The sequence below is a fragment of the Topomyia yanbarensis genome, chromosome 2, assembly GCF_030247195.1.
Source record: "Topomyia yanbarensis strain Yona2022 chromosome 2, ASM3024719v1, whole genome shotgun sequence".
Taxonomy (NCBI): domain Eukaryota; kingdom Metazoa; phylum Arthropoda; class Insecta; order Diptera; family Culicidae; genus Topomyia; species Topomyia yanbarensis.
In genome coordinates, this window is record NC_080671.1 from 81479341 (window position 1) to 81493416 (window position 14076).

The 14076-nt window shown below is 39.3% G+C and overlaps 1 protein-coding gene across 1 annotated transcript in view; it reads right to left on the minus strand.

Moving 5' to 3' along the window:
* The window catches only part of LOC131678624 (kinesin-like protein CG14535), a 441809-nt gene that overhangs the window by 412966 nt on the left and 14767 nt on the right, over window positions 1-14076 (minus strand). Inside the window, exon 3 of the mRNA XM_058958855.1 lies at window positions 12800-13911. Within this exon, the coding sequence (XP_058814838.1) occupies window positions 12800-13911 (1112 nt within the window). The remainder of the gene's footprint in view (window positions 1-12799; window positions 13912-14076) is intronic.

The window sequence follows — 14076 nt, forward strand, 5'->3', positions numbered from 1 at the left end:
AGGTAAGTTCAGTATTATCTTTTATTTATTTACGGAGATAACCTGACTAGAACATTGAGCTACGGAAATGAGCCATTTTGATTGGATTTATACAGGACCAACAATTTCCGGGACAGGAAATCTTTGTAATAAATGCATATTTCGCTTTTCGGTAAATTCCTAAATAATGTTTCAACTTCATTTTAGGTAGTAAGAAGATTTAAACGAAATTGGAGCGATATATACGGAGAACCAATTTGTTTTGCGGAGACGTCACATAACCACAGCTTTCATTAAAGTGGTCCGTTAAAATCGGTCAATTGGATCACCCGCCATAAATTTTTGAAACTGAACTAGTTAAAAACTTCGAATGAAAATATTTTTGCCAGGATTTTTTTTTCGCGAGATCCATCTGTATTTGATTTTACAATGACAAATTCTACCGAAAAATAGATCTTCCTGTAAACTTGTAATTTTACCTATTTTGGGTGGCCCATTTGGGAAATTTTGACTATAAAATATTCGATATTCAATATTGTAGTCCAGCGTCACTATTTCATACATTTCCATGGGCCTGAGCCTTGTAGTATTTATTATGAAAATTTCGAACCACTATGAGCAATTCTGATTAACTCTATGTAGTTTAATTCAAGCTGTCTTGCCACTCGAGTTGTGTACATTTTACTCGTTAACTGTGGATGACTATGGCGAAAGACCCAAATTAAACGGCTACATATTTAACAGCATTTACACAAATTGAGAGTAAATAGTTAAGTTTTGATTTTTTTGTGTATCGAATTCATCTCGTCAGTAACTAGCACCAGCTGGGTGTCTAGTTAGACAATGTATCTAAACTAGTACCCAAATTAGCACTAGTTAGACACGAAAAATCGAATAGTTAATAACCAACACCAGGAGCAAGATATCGTATGATAGATTTTCTCCCTATAAGTGGAATAACAAAGCGTTGATACATTTCATTGCGTACTGTTTTTTCAGATTACGTCAACAATTTTCGATCATAATAAATTTAAGTACCATTTCGGAAAAAAATATTGAAACTGTTTTTCGCCTGGCCGATTATAACCGCTGCCAGTTAAGTTTCATCAGCGAGTGTATACACTGTAGTTAGTTTAACTCCCAGTCAATGTACACATCATTGAGAAACACTCACTCTCAACTAGCGCCCATGCGGAAGCCATAAGCGCAAAAATAGCTCCGAATGTCTCTTTCCACTTATCCCGAAGTAAAACTTTATTAAGTAAGTGCTAATAACTGGAAAACAAAGAAATGGCAACCATAAATCACATGCTTTTTAATTTCACGGCGGCGCATCGTCCCTCATCTCATAAGGGAATATGGAACTCCGCATCCGACTGACTGTACTGTACTTCCCTGCAAGCGCGCCCAGAACGTATTTTACGCTCATTTCTGCCAGCATCCGAAGCGCCACACATTCGTTTGCCTCCCGGGATGAGCTGGCAAAATTTATATATGCGTTCCGGGCGTATCTCATAAGCAGACACAATTAACAACATTTATCATTCCGGTGCCAAGGCTGTTTGCTTCCCATTTCACACTTGACTTAATTCAACACGAATTAATTTACCACAAACAAGACAATGTGTTTTGCTTTTTAGGCCTTGAACAATTTTTCGATTCCTCCGTCAATCGATGCGGTTTGCCCATCTCCCTCTCCCCGTCTGTGGGTGATAGCTGATGACGCCAACGATTCGAAAAAATGTGTATTGCTCCGGAAAGTCAAAAGAGCAGACCATAAATTTACTAGCATTTTGTTGTGACATTCATAGAATATTTTAACGACGACATTCCGGCAAGTTTTGAAAACAAACCGGTCGACCGAACAAACGGCTCCGCGGGCGCCAAGGACTTGACAACATGCGTGACTTTGTCCGGGATGGGATGGGTGATAGGAAGAGCTAGCGACGGTGCAGGCATTTCCAAATAGCTGTTTTACATCTCATTCCATAAGTGGAATGAATTCATATTCCTGCGTTTTCACTCGTCGCTGGTTTGTCGAGTTTTTTTTGCTGCACTTAGTGGTCGACTCATCATTTCATGGTTTATTTTATTCTGTTTCTATAGTCCGATATTCAAAACTAAATGAAAATTTTGTATGAGGTGTATTTGTATGAGGAGGGTGGAAAAAAGAAAACCATATCAAGCGACAATAAATCTGTTTTTGTTACATTTGGGGTTCCAAACTACTGTTCCAAATTTTGGGTTAATTGATTACGATTATCACCCTTTTGTCCTAAATTCTAGGTACTATAATTATTATTAATAGACCTTTCTCGTCAAAAAAATTTTATACGCTAGAATGCTTCCTTTTTTATCCCCGATGCGTTACTGCATATTGCCGCGATGATTTGGTACCTCTAACTATTGAAAAAATCAAAAATTGTGCGAGCTGCTCATTTAACCCCATATTCTGAATACCTATCTTGCCTTGTTTCCCCGCATTTTTACACCATTTGGATGAATTTCCTGTGGGGAATACTAAAACGATGCCAGATCTGCATATATATTATTAAATCTGCGGATTTTGCAGTTTCGCTGCAGATTTTTGCAGATTACGAATATTTAGCAGAACAAAGCCTAAGTCAGCTAATTTTACCCAGCCTTCAACGTGTCTGATCATTGAAAATATCAAGACACTACATTTCTATGTCAAATTTATTGAAGATTTTTGCGGAAATCTGCAAACTTTTATATTTTTACTGCAAGCTATTGTTTAAATAGACCTGGCATCACTGATGCTAAAATAATTCATTCATATACCTGTCAAAAACATAGAACACTGCACGAAAGTGTATAACCTAACTATTCTGACAGTTCAGAGAGTTTGTTTACATGGACTTGCAAAACTTTTGATTCCACACTTTCGATGCTCTTTGAAGAAAATCAACTCAAGAAGGATAAGGATTGGTACATTGGGAACCTGGTTCATACACTGACCAATCGACGCTGGATGGAAACTCCGTTGGCATATGCTGAATCACAAGATCAAGCTTTGGTTTATAAAACGATTGATTTCTGGATGAAGCATAAGGATTTGTACACAGTTGTTTGTTCGATCATGGGATAAGTCCCAACAATATGACCCGATTGATAACTCATTTTTAGATGAAGTTTACCTGAACTTTATAGGTAACAAGTTCAACAATTTTTTATTCGTGTTCAAGTTACATTAAAGCAAAAGTTTCACCGATTATCGCATTGTCGTTGATGTAGCGGGCAAGTGCAAAACAGTGCTCAGTACTGACGATAAGGAGTTTGAAGGATTGATAAGAATGGAGAGGATTGTACATTCCGGAAGAATTTTGGGAAGGTGAAATTATTTGTTATATTCCATCCCGAGTTGACATCATTTTGGCACCGCAATAAAGCTATCTGCAATTGTTGTCTTGTTCAAATTGGCAGGGAATAATTAGGCAGCGAATGATAAACTGCATAGTCAAAACGTTTGTTGCTTAGCTAGAGTAGATTTTTATTCACTTTTTCGGAAGGATAAGTCATTAGTATGTTGTGGATATACATGTCGCCGGTGCCGTGTGTTATGGTGGTGCCGCTCGGAAACTGTTAGTCATCAGACCCTCCTTGTCGTACTGGTCATAGATGCGATGATTTCCGCATCGGTGGTGGTTCTGGTCACGACCAGAACTTTGTAATAGTCTACCATTGAGAACTGATATTTGTAATAACTTAGCACACTCTACTTAGTGCCAGGATACGTGAAACCGCGGCTAGCTTTCGAAAGTTAATTCCTAGCTTCAATTTCGGTTGACTAAATAATGCAATGAAAATTATACTTCCTGGGATTTAATCTAACGAGAGCAGCTGTTAGTTTTTGGGTAATTTTGCTATCTTATTCTGCGGGATAAATCTGTCTAGATCCGCTACGTTATACCATGGTCACGTTAAAAATACCCTGCTATTTAATCTTGTAGCATTGCTTGTAGCTCTCGGGAAGTCTTCTTCTTGACGTCGCACTTATTATTGTGATCCAACTTGGTGCGAACGGTGTGGTTTCGTCGGAATTGCTCACTCAACAAGCTGTAGGTGCAAGGACTAGGGACGTTGCGATATTTTCGATACTAGTATGGAATCGATACTTCTGTTTCCGATGCTCGATTTTTTGGTATCGATACTTCAATCACGATACTTTACTGATATCGATACAATCTTCCCGATATCAAAAAGAATCGAATGAACCAGTAGTTGGAAGTATTCGATTCGGAATTATAAACGATTTTGGAATTATTTCCGAGTAGAATGTGATAACCTATTCAGGCTAAACCATTGCGGAATCGGTTGTTACATTTGAGTTGCTACAATAACTGGAGCACCAATCGCATTTGATGAAAACATCGATTCCGAACATTGCCCATTATTTGACAGTCCATGAGACTTTCTGATCAGCCAAATTATTTATTGTTTATCTTTTCTGACATTCGACGTCTGACATAATCGTCGACTGGATCCAACATCAAACGAATCAGATCAATAAAATATATTTGTCGAATGGGTTTTTCTGTTCCCAGGAGCAGAGCAAAACGTTAACTGACAAAACCCACTACTGAATTTCCAAACAACGGTTTGCAGATAACCTAATTCAGGGAATTAAGCTACAGTAAAAGCACAGACTAACAGACATAACACTCGAAAACAATGCTTCGCCCGCTTTAACGGTCATTTTAAATATATTTGTAGTTGGGACTGTGCCCACATTTGAAATTATGGCGCCACTGACCTATGAACAAGCAGATGGGGGATAGACCACTAGTGAAAAATTGTTCCCAAACCTGAGGGGTAACCCATCAGCAAATGAGTGTTTGGGACTGTGCATAAAAGGTGAAGCTAGTGTTCTGGGAAAATTGCCGTATCGATGTTTTTATGGGAATTCCCTCATAGTGTTATGTCTGTTAGTCTGTGGTAAAAGTGTGGAATCGAATGGCGATACTTTCAAGTATCGATACTACGACTACGATTATATCGAAAGTATCAGTACTTGCATTCGATACCAGTATCGATTCTAAGTATCGATGTATTTTATTATCGAAACGTCCCTAGCAAGGACTCTGCTACTAATGCCTGAGCGACTCGTTGAAACCTTCGCACAGGGTCAAATCGGCCTGTTCTTGTGCACAGGACCGGAACTGCGTGATCTTCCACGAGCATCGTCCTGCCGGAGCGTATTGCTGAACCAAAGCAGTCTGTGCTTCTGTGGCTGCCTCCTTCGAATCGGAACCGCTGAATATTCTGGTTAGGTGAATGTCCGACGGCAAACCGATTGCAGCAACACCACCTGGCGTACCTGATATTTTTGACTTTAATCCAAGTCCCTGGCTGGTGGCTGCGCCATTGACGTAGCAACAGCCGAGCGCGTCGCAGGCTAGACCATCGGTTTACTCGGTTCCGGACGGGATGAAACAGCTGCAACTGGAGCGGACCTAGAATGGGTTGTAATGGTCATCAATAACCAAAGATGGTCAAAATGTGTTGTGACTAACGTTGTGATTTAGCAAAAAAGCAAACCAAATGAAATTGATTGCAACAATTAAACTAAATTCTACCCAAAAATTTGAAGAGGGTCTAACTGCCAAACGTAAACATTTAGAAAAAGTTTTGGTCAAATTCATTATATTTAAAAATTTGATAGTTTTATTTCGTATGATTGCGCATATTGTTTCTACTTGGACACCAAACGCAAGCAAATTCTTTTAAGGCCTGATATTACACCAAAAGGTAGAAAAAATAAGTTAAATCCTGAAACGTGACTTGCGTATAGATGTTTTCTTTTTCTTTTTTCTGTTCATTCTATAGTTCGTCTCACATAGCCTCTCTTTCTGCTTCATATAGTTTAAATAGACTGGCTGCATTTGACGTTCGATTTTTTGCTATTTGCATGTCTCGTCTCAGGTTAAATCTAATTTGATGACCAGACTTTAATAGGGATTTTTCACGAAACCGCATTTTTCAAATTGGCAGACGCGATAACTCAAAAACTTATCAGCTGATTGACTTCATATTTTAATGAGAGTGCATATGTGTAGCCAGTCGATGAGCCACGGAAAACTGAATTAAAAAAATTCTCCACATTATTTTGAAGAAAAGTAAGCGAATTTAACATTAAAATATAAGCTTTTTCAGTTTTTTTGATGCCATTTTCCGAAATTAAAACTTTTTTCTATTTTCTTTTTTGGTTCATCGAAGAACTACAACTCTAAGCTTTATAAATCTTACTAAATTTTCTGTTTCAATCAATCATTTATCATTTATCAAGAGTTATCATGGACATCTGCTCTTGGAACAAGATCTCCCATGAACATTGACAGGTTTGTAACTATGTACAAAATTTCGTGCATGCGTTCAACCTTAAACATGCTTCGTCTCGAAGTACAGGTTCGCCTCGAACCCAAGCGAACGGTGTAAAAACTCTAGTTCAAGCATCCGTGTACGTACACCGGGTGCGTACACGAGAACCATTCGCACAAGGCAAAAAGAATCCACGCTAGTTTTAATAAGAGTGAGAATGAGAAATGGTGAGGCTGTACAGGCAAACATGTGCATATGTTTTTGTATCAAATACCCTGTTCGGGTAGCACAGGAGCACAGAACTAGGGGCAGACAACGTTAGGAATGTATAACAAATTCGCATCAAATTAGAAAAAATACTTTTAATTTCCATTTTTGCATCAACTATCAACTTGCATTTTGGAGCAAGCCTTTTCCAAATGTTTGGCTAGAAATGGCTCACTTCAACGAATCATGTACAACAAAAGTCGAAATGCCAAATTTAACGGAACATTGTATGATGATGACAAATTACAACTGAGCGAGCTAGTTTACAAGGTGTTAATATTTAGCATCGAACCGAACCAAGTTTCTCATACTATGATCGAATCAACAAAACATTTCAATACCATGTAAACAAACTCTCTGAACTGTCAAATAGGTGAGGTTAAACATTTTCATGCAATGCTCTACAGCGAGAGGTTCACTTTATTTTGTTTACATTGCCAATGAATTTTGTACCGCAACTCACCACTTCATTTGCCGCGTTGCCAAGAACTCAAGAAATAATATACATACCAGTGCTGCCCAAACACACTTTTTGAGTCTCACCATTCTTGCAAAGGTGAAAAAAATATTCAACATTCTTGCATTTTTCAAACTTTAAAAAATCGTTAAAAAATCACGATAGCTCTAAAAAGTCTGATTTTAACGGAAATATTCTTAAAAATGTGTAATCTTTCGATTAAAAATAAGAAAAAAGGGGGTTAGGTCGGACGAGAAAGGTCTATTCTTGCGGTAAATTACTACGCCTAATAATAAAATTACATTGAACGACGGGGAACTTAACCTAAACTTACGAGTAGCGAAGGTGAATATGGTCGGTGATATTGGATACTGAAATTTTGTAAGCTGATCGTGGATTCAAATGAGCTACATAAAACAATAGAATATTTACAGCTAAAGCTGGTCCAGCATATACAAAGGTTGTATCAGTCTAAGGAATTCAATGATAATACAATCCGACCCATATTAAAACATGCCCCCATATACATCATTCACGGGGAAGGATAAAGATAAGGTTGATGGGAAGTTTTAATGCTTCACCTACTTCATCAGACTCTTCCATATGTATCGCGGAATTGGTGATTTGAAAAGGTTTAAGCTCTAGGATTCGTTCCAAGCAAGCGATGCGACCTGTAAAGCATAGTTAATTAGGTAGTTGTTTAGTTAGTCTTCGAGTACACGATCACTCAAAAAGGAAGAGATCTTGTTTAGTTTTTGAGCTTTTTTTAAACTCTGGGTAGCCGGCTTCCGAGAGTACTCTATATTCTCGAAACAAAGACAATTTGAACTCCAAACAGTCAGCCGTACGAGTACTGCCTAGAAAAACTTCTCTGTCTTCTCTGCATGATTGACTGAATCACTATTTATTGCAACAGTATTCAAACAGATTTCGTTTTAAAAAGAGAACTCCATGTGCATATAAGATAACAGGGAGCAAGTATCCCAGGTAATCATTTGGGGCCACAGCCTTGTGTGGTTAATTGCACGATCTATTGGGCTACTGTTCCAGAGCCCAATAACCTTAAGACGGTATACACAAGAAAGTGCTTCTTCTACCAGAAACACATGTAGTGATTTTTATTTGCAAGAATGCCTCTAGAGCAGCAATAGGTATTGTCGGGAATGCACCAGTCAACGCCATCAAGACCATCCGCTGAATATGGTTTAACTTTGATTGGTTTGTCATGACTGATCGCTTCTGCCACCAGGTTAGTATTGATCTAACAATTGCTGTGTAGATCCACTGAATGTACTTGGGTTTGAGTCCCCAAGATTTGCCAAGAGTCCGTCTACATTGGCTGAAGGTCATGGAAGCTTTCTTGATTCTGAAATCGATGTGAGCTGTCCAATTAAGTTTTGTGCCAAGATTTACCCCAACGTACTTAACTTGATCTGCAACAATAATTTCAGAGTCAAAGAACTGCAACGGACGAGTTCCGGTTGTAATCCTTCCCAAGTAGCACGCTTTGTTACTGTATAGTATTTGTAACTCTCTTGGTAACAACTATGTTATGGAAAAAGCGCACTTTGTTTGTATGATGTGCAACATGTTCCTAATTGCAGCAAAATAATGAAAACAATAGCTGTGCTATTTGCCGAGCACTGGGTAGTTGGATAGTTCTGTTTTAGGGTGGAATGGCAAACAAAGAGGCATTTGCAACTTGTTAGACTGTTTGTGCAAGTTAGCAAAGTTTCTGATTAGTTTCACAACTGTTATTGATGTTTGCATACTTAACACTATTGGCCAGCTCTATAGTTACATAGTTGCACAATCAGTTTAAAAACTCGTGGAAATTCTTTTCAAATATATCCAACAATAAAAAATATTGTGTAGCATTTGTGCAACATTTAAAACTTTCAACAAGTTGCAATTGCTACTTGGGTTCGTTGCATGAAAAGCCCCATTGATGTTTTATTTGGATTAATTGATAGTCCAACATGAAGACACCGTTACTCAACAACACATAAGGCTTGTTGCATCAAATCAAAAAGAGTGTTAATGCAAATACCAGTGATCATTATATGATAATCGACGGCGAAACTATACGTCGGAATCCCAAGTTCATTAATTTGCCTCAACAAGCCATCGGCGACAAGGTTCCATAGAAGTAGTGTCAGCACACGACTTTGAGGACATCCTCAGACACTCCGTTTCCTATAGTCATTTAATGATTATGTTTCCTCAAACATTTGATTAAGAACTAAAACAATGGTTTTCCTTATTAAAAAGAGAAGAATTTGTCCTGCATATTTTTGCAATATCTTCATTTCGGAGACGATAATGAAATTAATTCCGTCATTGCACATAAATATTCTATTTTAATAATCAGTTTAAGATGTCAGCCGATTTTTAGCCGAAATGTTAAAGATGAATGCGTCAAACAACCACAATTGACCCCTTTCGACACAAGTTTGGCCTAACCAAGCCGAAACGCGGGTGGCGTCGTGGAAACTATCGAATAAGAGTTGAGAGCAGCTTGAAACTCATCTTCTCAGATCTTCTCAGATCTTCTGAGATCTTCTCAGATCTTCTCAGATCTGCTCAGATCTTCTCAGATCTTCTCAGATCTTCTCAGATCTTCTCAGATCTTCTCAGATCTTCTCAGATCTTCTCAGATCTTCTCAGATCTTCTCAGATCTTCTCAGATCTTCTCAGATCTTCTCAGATCTTCTCAGATCTTCTCAGATCTTCTCAGATCTTCTCAGATCTTCTCAGATCTTCTCAGATCTTCTCAGATCTTCTCAGATCTTCTCAGATCTTCTCAGATCTTCTCAGATCTTCTCAGATCTTCTCAGATCTTCTCAGATCTTCTCAGATCTTCTCAGATCTTCTCAGATCTTCTCAGATCTTCTCAGATCTTCTCAGATCTTCTCAGATCTTCTCAGATCTTCTCAGATCTTCTCAGATCTTCTCAGATCTTCTCAGATCTTCTCAGATCTTCTCAGATCTTCTCAGATCTTCTCAGATCTTCTCAGATCTTCTCAGATCTTCTCAGATCTTCTCAGATCTTCTCAGATCATCTCAGATCTTCTCAGATCTTCTCAGCTCTTCTCAGATCTTCGCATGTGAATTCAAATCATCTCGTATCTTTTCCGATCTTCTTCCGTTTTGCCGTATCTCCGATCTTCTTAGATTTTTAACGCAGAACTACGTTTTTGTTTTCGATATGGGGGTACACTTTGCAAATCCAACAAAAATATTGTGTAACGAAAAGTGGTTTCGTTTGGAAAACTTGTAATTCACCGATTTTGCGATAAAACTTCGCTATTTTCGCTCTTATTGTTCAGAAATACTTTTTCTAATGCATAATATGGTATTGATAGTGTCAATAATGTAAATCAACATCTGATGTTGTTCCAAATGTATTAAATTCATGACAACATGTATTGGATCTGCCATCGAACCTAGTTTGCATATCGTACATAACTTGACTCACTGTTCTTCTTTCTCCCACACCATATAATATGGCTTTTAATGTCTACAAATTCCTCCGAACACGCGATTGACTCAAATTTAACGTTTTGGGCGTAATTAATAGGTTGTTCCATTTTGGCAAAAAAAAACACTTCTGAAGATTATTCAGTTCAGCGATTATGACAAAGCAATGTACTAAAATCACAATACATACCCTCAAAGCAGTTCAAAAACCCGAAGTTCTACTATGCTTCAAATTCAAGACGCGAAACATATCTCCAAGCATAAAAAACGTACTTTTTAGCAAACCGGTCTGTGTTCTAACTAATATTTCCCCCAGCAAACAATGGAAACTAGTTCAAAAACATTCCCGTCAAATTAGTTCGGACATTGCACGCTGTTAATTACCCTGTTCGTCATCAGTTCTTTCTCCGTCAGCCAGCCGCCGCCGACGACGACGACGACGACGGCTAGTAAATATTTGCTCTTCATCTTTTCGTTCCACGGAATCAACACAAATTTTCAGTGTTTGCCATCAGTTTGTTGGCTGGTCGCGGTGCTTGATTGTTTAAATATTATCAAAAAAGTGCCTCAGCAGTCAGTCAGTCAGCATCTAAATCGCCATTTTGTTCATCCTGCTAAATTTTGAGTTACACCCTTTTTAAATCGCGATTGCAAAAAAAACGATATAAAATCATCCAACAAAACATTTTAAAAACTTCACATGCGTGTTGAAAAAGTCCGCCTTTGATAATTTTCTAAAATGTCTACAGTATACTACGATTAACGTTGTTATGAGTTACAAAAAATAGGAAAAATTTGATATCGTGATGTTCTGATGATTTTATTAAAAAAAATCTATCGTGGATTGCACAAAGATTTTTTAAATACACACAGGTGTACAATAATCCAGGACATCACGCAGGACTAGGAGTTTGCTCTAAAACACCAATAGTGTTTTCGTGTTTTGGAGCTAGCGTCAATCTGGCGCTAGCTTAGTCCTGACACTAAGTTATTGTCGGATTCTGATGAGACAAAATCGAAACGCAAATCCCATTTCTAATTTGATATTATTTTTACTTATTTATATTATTATTTATTTATTTATTGAAAATCTACCCGGACGAATAAAATAGCAGGGTGAGCAAACTTACATTTTTAATATTGATGGTATTTTTTGATAATAATTGCAAATGGAGCACCGCGTTGGTAGGAGGTATACCTTACCTCTCCTGAGTGCTCTCATTACATACGGACCTGAAAGTCGTTTTCCATGGAAACTCTACGCTAAATACATTGGCGCGCGCACGCCGCACAGCATAGATGACCGAAAGGATTAGTTTCCCCCGGTTTCCCTTGGGGGGAACGGCAGACAACCCAAGTACAACCAACATTGTCGACAGAGGAACCATTGTGTGTGTTTACTCGAAGAAAAGTCACTCTTTCCATTCCACACCCGTCCACGTCCACATTACGGTAGGCAATGCCTCATTATGGGTACGCATTAGTAGGCAATAAATTTGATTTTAATTGTGTTAATTTAATACCTTTGATCTTTTCAACGGCTTGCCGCGCTATCCAGCCGTGAGCTTACTTGTGGTTGGGTTTGAAATGATTTTTCCGAAAAAGGGGAAACCGCGGTGATGGAATCAACGACGACGATGACGACGCCGCCGCGGCTGGTGTTTATAAATGGATTCTAGGATGTTCAGATGTGTCAAATCAAATGGTTTGGTGATGGTTGATGAAGTGCCAGGGAAAATCACTTGTGTATCTTGAAAACGTTGGAATGGCTTCGAGGGCGAGCTGACTGGTTTATTGTTTTTCACCGGAAGAATTTGCTTCGGCTTCGAAACTTACTTGCCGCGGGGGTATTGAGAGCAGTGAAGAGGAAAATGCTCTGATAATTGTGGAGGGATTCCGAGTTTTAAGTTGTATTCCGGACTAGCTAGCGATAGGTTTTGATTTGTTAGAAGTGTAAGGGGGCGAAAATTTATTTCCTTTTCAAACGTTACACGACAACTGGAGAATGGTAGAAATTTATAGCAAAAGGAGAATGTATTTCATTCTAATGGGTGAAAGCGGCTTAACATAAATTGAGGACGAATTTTTAACAACATTCCTCTTGTTTAAAAGCATAACACTATTTCGAGAAGTACAGTCATCAACCTAAAATATTTCGAAGCTACTTCTAGTTTTCAATCGCCCTTGCAGTGTTTTGCATTAAATTATACAAACACTTAAAAGTGTGAATATCCCCTGAAGTCTATTGACCAGAACATTCATCAGAATCGCACTCACCTCTCGATGTATGCTGCCGTGGCCAGTGCCTTTGCCGTCTCTAGGGCGATGTTGATCTTGTCCGCAGTAATGAGTAATTTATGACCGCCACCGGTACCGTACACGGGAATTGCCGAGCCGCTAGGTTTTTCCGCGATGGGCGATAGGCTTTCCGCGATGGGACTTTTCATCGCCCGCAGGACATCCGGGCTGGTCAGCTTGTAGGGAATGGAGGTCGAGTGTCGCTGGTTCATACTTTTTGGGGCTGTAATTTGGTTCTGGCTTGGACACAAGGTTGCTCCTACCGGAAGTGATCTGGGCCTAGGTTGAAGCGGTGGCGGAGGCTTTACGTACTGTTCGAGCCGCGAGCCTCGTTTGTTGGTGGCTTCGATTTTTTCGTAGATATGATAATTGCTGTGAATCGATTCGTATAAATTTTCGCCCCCGTCCCCTTTGGACAATTTATGGGTCTGCTGTTGCCGCTGATTGGTTACCGGCGTTGGTGGTTTTGTGATGACGAAGCGTCTGTTCTCCCGATTAGTCCCCGGTGGCGCCTGTACGGTCCCCGATCCAACATCGTCGAACACGGTTTGGTTCAACAAGTGCCTCTCGTAGATTTCGTTCAGCATTTTGGGCGACATTTTGCAGAGCTGAAGCTGCGTTGACTGTTTTGGCAGTCGAGTCACTGTCGTGCAGCTCGTCTGATTGGTCACGGCTGGCGAGTGTTTCTGATTGGCAATGTGCCACGGATTGTTTTGTTGATGATAATCAGCCTTTTGTGATAGAGACATGTCAAGCGGCTGCTGCTGAGTCTGGACCTTGCTAACCTGCTGCTGTTGGAGGCGCCCGTGGAACGGAGCGGAATTAGCATAGGGATCAGGTATTTGAACGGGCAGCGGCAGTACAGCTGCGCCCGGTTGATTAAATATTCCGGCATTGTTTTCGTTCATTGAGTCAACTATCTCCGATCCGGCGATGCAATCTTGTCGATAGAGAAGACCGCCGGCATATTTTTGATGCTGCTGCTGCTGCTCTTGCTGCCGGTGGTGAAGAATTAGATCCGCTCTGGACTGGGAACCGGTTCGTTTGATGCCAGCCACTGCACTTATCTGCCGAGGACGATGTACGGAGGCCTGCAAAGAATTTATATTAATTAAACGCGTTCCTTTCATTTCTCGTAGAAGAGATGGTATTCACTCGGAAAAGTTTGAGTTGATATAAGAATGCAGAATTGTTTTTTTTAAATACTCAGGATTTTATCATGATTTAGTCAATGGCTATAAAAATTCGTTGGAACC